Below are 5,193 nucleotides of genomic sequence, written 5' to 3' on the forward strand. Positions count from 1 at the left end.
ACGTTGGTAGGTGGATTGGCGACTCAAAAGTGTCTGTAATTGTGAGTGTGTGAGTGAATTTGTGAGTGTGTGACTGGCGCCCTCTCCAGGGTGTATTCCCACCTTGCGCCCAATGATTCCAGGGGAGGCTCTGGGCCCACCGTGACCCTGAACTGGATAAGGGTTACAGATAATGAATGAATGAATGAATCCTGCTTAACAGAAACACCCCATAGCATTATGTTCCACCCACAGTGCTCCATAGTAGGTGTGATATATTTTCAGTGTTTGGTTCTTGTCAGATGTACCACTTGGTGTGTCTTCAGTCCACAATGTTCAGTCTTGGCCTCCCCCACCCACATGAAGGAAGTGCTTCATTCATGTTAGTCTGCCGTATATGCAAGTGTAAAGTGTAAATATGCAAGTGATTGTGTAAAACATGCACTTCAGTGTTGTCACTGGCCAATTGGTAGCTTCCAATATATTCTTGACGGTGAAGTCAGTTAGTGAAAGCCACTGAAATCTTGGTGAATCCTTCTCCTAACTTTCAAGTCTTTGCACAGCTTTTGAAAGCACATTACAAATGTTCGTGTTACAATTCACTACTAGTAATGAGATCCTGAGGGAGCAGCTGGTTTTATTCTAATGTTTTATTTTACTACAATTGATATAAGGTGCGGACACATTAGACTGGTGATCAGACTGGTGTGTGATTTGGAAATTGATTATTATCCAGAACATGTATTTTGTTAGTTATTTTATATTTTCATGTTGCTTTTAAGGGCTATCATTGTAAATTCATTTTGAAATTTAAACTATATTTATTTAAAATCTCATAGAATATGAATGGAGTGTAATTATTTTTTATAGACACTCTTTTATTCCCCCTTTGTCTTCTCCAAATAAAGATAAAACAGTGATGATATACATGTGTAAATGTCCAAAAATAAACACAAGCATTATCAAAAAACACATTTATTGAAGTTGTGTGAAGCTGTAGTGGTCTTTAGTTCCCTGCTTTTTGCGGAGGTCTAATGGATGGACTGTATTCAAAATGTCTGTGAATTAACGCAGGATCTAGAGTCAGCTACAGCTCATCGTGCTCGTAGACATTATACTCCTTTATAGACAAAGTTCCGTCCATGTCTTGATCGTTCCTGTGGAACACATCGGTGACTACGTCTTGGAAATATGACTCTTCTTTCTGCACATTTAAGTTCTTTGCTTCCATCTTCAAGTACGCATACACCTGCGGGTGAGGAACGAGATCACACACGAGTTACAGAAGATAAAGTACAACACTGTAATATGGGGAAAAAAAGTCATATGTCCAATGATGAAGTCTATTATTGTCAAAACATGTCACGTGACCTGGGTGTTCATATTTCTGCACACAACAGTCTGCCAGCTGGAGTCATGAAAGGCCACCAAGTGACAAGTAAACCTTTTAGTATGAGCTCTCATTTAGGTTTAGGTTATGTACCTCATCTTTAGTGAGAGTTTTGTCATTGTTGGCATCCATTTCATTAAAGGCTTCCAAGCTGCGTGGTCCTCGTCGCACGTGTAGAAGCTCCACATCAAAGATCACTGTGGCGTTGGGTGGAACAGGATCTATCACAGTGAACGGCAAAATAGTATAAATAAACACATACATATAGCAACAGCAGGAGAAATATATTTTTACCAACACAAGTCCCGTTTTCAGAAAATGTTAACTTTTTTAAATGCAATAGAATATGAATATGTTAAGCTTTATTTGGTAAACTTTATTTAACAGACTACAGAGACGTACAGAGACAAGATTCTGACACAAGGATTCTACAAACCTAGTGATAAACATTTCTCTGTTGCAACATATTTTTAATGTGTGGCAGGCATCACTTTCTAAATGCGGTTGTTTAACATTCATTCATTATCTGTAACCCTTATCCAGTTCAGGGTCGCGGTGGGTCCAGAGTCTACCTGGAATCATTGGGCGCAAGGCAGGAATACACCCTGGAGGGGGCGCCAGTCCTTCACAGGGCAACACACACACACACATATGGACACTTTTGAGTCTCCAATCCACCTACCAACATGTGTTTTTGGACTGTGGGAGGAAACCGGTGCACCCTCCGGGTGACTGTCTGTGAGGAGTGTGGTGTGTTCTCCCTGTGTCTGCGTGGGTTTCCTCCGGGTGCTCCGGTTTCCTCCCACAGTCCAAAAACACACGTTGGTAGGTGGATTGGCGATTTAAAAGTGTCTGTAATTGTGAGTGTGTGAGTGAATGTGTGAGTGTGTGACTGGCGCCCCCTCCAGGGTGTGTTCCCGCCTTGCACCCAATGATTCCAGGTAGGCTCTGGACCCACCGTGACCCTGAACTGGATAAGGGTTACAGATAATGAATGAATGAATGAACTTGAACTCTGCCCTCTCTAGAATGGTAGTGTGTGGGTAACTTCTGCTGTTACAGTAACCCTATAGAAAAACTATATTGCCGCTGTCCAAAGAAAAACATGCCTTCATTTTTGTCAGTGTCTATTTTACCACACCGTTTGAACACAGCCACTCTCCTTCACACTGAAAACCTGATAGAAATAGAAGAAAAGTTATGAAGTTGTTTCCTTTTCCTGTGATGTTTGTCTTTGGACAGCAACGATATGGAACTTATGAAATCCTATGAGTAATTAGGAGGATCTCTGTTTTTTTTATGAGACACTAAATCGTAAATATTGTATGAGAACTCTATGAATCTTAAGTTGTAACTAGGAATGGGCATTTCATTTTCTTGTTCTGTGTGCTGTGAGAGTGAGGCTTTATCTCTGTCTCCATCTACCTGCTACCTATACATGAAATCAAACAACTGAAAGGGGTTGCCATATAAAATAGTTCTTAAGTTTTTTTTTAAATAATGAATTACAGAATAACAATAAAAAATAATGTTTAAAATGTCTGATTTGTATTTTTCCCCCCTCTGCTGACCTTCCAAGTCAGGGGACCCCTGATCAAACGTAAACTTACGTTTCCCCTTTTCTCCAAAGGCCAGTGAGGGAGGCACGGTGATTTTTCGCTTCTCGCCTGCACACATGTCCGCCAGCCCGAGGTCCAAACCTTTTATCACGTCCCCAACACCCAGAACAAACCAGTGAGGCTCACCGGTTTTAGCAGAACGACTAAAGAAGAGAGACACAAAAAAGGAATTAGAAAACGAAACAAATTCAACACAGAAAGAAGAATGCAACACGTTTAATACGAATAAATTTACCCACATCTTAATTATGTAAATATTTAATTATAGATTTGTGTCCATGCTACTCTCAAACAATCAAATATTGAACCTCAAATCTAACTTCTTTACATCATTTACAATTATGGATCCCAGGGGTGCTTTTCTCCCTGTTACAGCTCAGTGGATCATCACAATGATGTTGAAGCTGTAATTTTACAGAAGAAAATAGTCATTTCCTCCAGTGCTTCTTCTTCATGCTGTGAAACATAAGTTATACTGCCACCTGGTGGCCAGGACCTGTGAGAGCACACTATCAGAAATAACGTTACTGTGGTGGTACCCTCAAGAGTACATTTCTGTACTTTCAGTTAGGAAACAATTGTACATTATTCTTTTATCATTTGAAAACGTACAATTTTATAATTGTGTTAATTTTATACGCCCCGTTTTATCTCCAGGACTTATAATATGTCCTTTAATTTTACACAATTCTATGTAATATTACCAATATTCACCTCTCCTGGGGAAGAGATGTACCTTTAGGGACTTTAACACCACTTAACAGTGACTTTATAGGTGCATTTGCTCTGTTTGAACATTTAGTGTTCAATAATGTACCTCTACCGTACTTTTATTTCTGAGAGTAATGTACTACAACCAAGTGGGGACCCTGTTGTACAGAGCATATGAAATATATAGAAGCCATGCAACATGGCTCTAAAATGCAGATGTTTTGCAGATGTTTTACCTGCAGTAGAACTGTGAGCCGTCCTTGGCGAGGAATCCATCATAGTGTGCGTTCAGCAGATCCCCTTTTTTGGTTTTCCGAGTGCAGTTTTCGGGCACGAACAGCACCTCGATTTTAACTTCATCGTTTATCTGTTCGGCATAAATGAACTCGTAGAACGGGTTGAGAATCTGGAGGTAGAGGGTGAGGTAAAGCAGCCCCTTAAACATTTTGCGCCTCTGTGTGTGTGTGTGTGTGTGTGTGAGGGTGTGTGTGTGAGGGTCTGTCTGCGTGGCAGAGTAGTTAACGCCGCCTTCTTCCTGAACATCTCCCAAAAAAAGTTTCTCCATCCCTAAGATGAACAGAGTCGGATCTTCTGAGTCGGTTCGTTCCCCAGATTCGACTCCAAGCGGAATCGAATCTGAACGCATTGTGTTCACCCGGCGTCCCCCGCGGTTGGGTCGTGTGAGCTGCAGTAAAATCAGTTAGAGACGGATGACATAGATGTTCTGTGACTGTAAAACCCAAACCATGATGATATTAATTTTATTGTCTAAACATGGAAGAGGAAGTACAAAAACAATGGCATTTAGCTAAATGTGTCAAGAAAACGGTAGGAGGAGGGCGGCACGGTGGCGCAGACAGGTAGGTGTCGCAGTTAGTGCCGCACGGCTCCAGGGACCTGGAGGTTGTGGGTTCGATTCCCGCTCCGAGTGACTGTCTGTGAGGAGTGTGGTGTGTTCTCTCTGTGTCTGCGCGGGTTTCCTCCGGGTGACGGTCCAAAAACACACTTTGGTGACTCAATGGGTGGGTAGTTATCATTAAGTTAAAAAAAAGAAGAAGAACCTTAAGGTCTCTGAACTCTTTGAACATGTCAGCCTGGTTGTAATAAACTGAAGGACTAGTCCTCGTTCATTCCTCATGAACGAGATTCCCTCATGAACAGCTTTTGTGTTCATGACTGAGGGAGGAGGATGTTCAAAGTTGCAGCTAATGACAAATTTATTTTTACGGGTCAGTCCTCAGAAGCAGGTGAGAGTTTAGACCTATATATACATTTTACATTTTATTTAGGCAGTCTAAAAGCGTTTACTTATTTATCCACCCATCTATTCATTCATTTTCTGTAACCCTTATCCAGTTCAGGGTTGCAGTGCATCCAGAGCCTACCAGGAATCATTGGGTGCAAGGTGGGAATACACCCTGGAGGGGGCGCCAGTCCTTCACAGGGCAACACAGACACACACACACACTTTTAAGTCACCAGTCCACCTACCAA

At 41.6% G+C, this 5,193-nt stretch overlaps 1 protein-coding gene across 1 annotated transcript; it reads right to left on the minus strand.

The window, feature by feature from the left end:
* Positions 1-884: 884 nt before the first annotated feature.
* Positions 885-4,183, minus strand: fkbp7 (FKBP prolyl isomerase 7). The gene is made up of 4 exons (XM_066641313.1): positions 3,936-4,183; positions 2,980-3,131; positions 1,463-1,590; positions 885-1,228 (listed from the first exon to the last, which is right to left on the minus strand). The coding sequence occupies exons 1-4, from the start codon at positions 4,142-4,144 to the stop codon at positions 1,067-1,069; spliced, it is 651 nt and encodes a 216-aa protein (XP_066497410.1). The 5' UTR covers positions 4,145-4,183; the 3' UTR covers positions 885-1,066.
* Between the last annotated feature and the right edge of the window lie 1,010 nt (positions 4,184-5,193).

Source organism: Hoplias malabaricus, chromosome 12, assembly GCF_029633855.1.
Source record: "Hoplias malabaricus isolate fHopMal1 chromosome 12, fHopMal1.hap1, whole genome shotgun sequence".
In the NCBI taxonomy this organism is placed as follows: Eukaryota; Metazoa; Chordata; class Actinopteri; order Characiformes; family Erythrinidae; genus Hoplias; species Hoplias malabaricus.

Coding starts and splice junctions, on each gene's coding strand:
- fkbp7 (XM_066641313.1), bottom strand. CDS start 4,144: ATGTTTAAGGGGCTGCTTTACCTCACCCTCTACCTCCAGATTCTCAAC. Junction 1,591..2,979: donor CTTTGGAGAAAAGGGGAAAC/GTAAGTTTACGT, acceptor TCACTGTGATAG/ATCCTGTTCCACCCAACGCC. Junction 1,229..1,462: donor AAACTCTCACTAAAGATGAG/GTACATAACCTA, acceptor CCTCACCCGCAG/GTGTATGCGTACTTGAAGAT.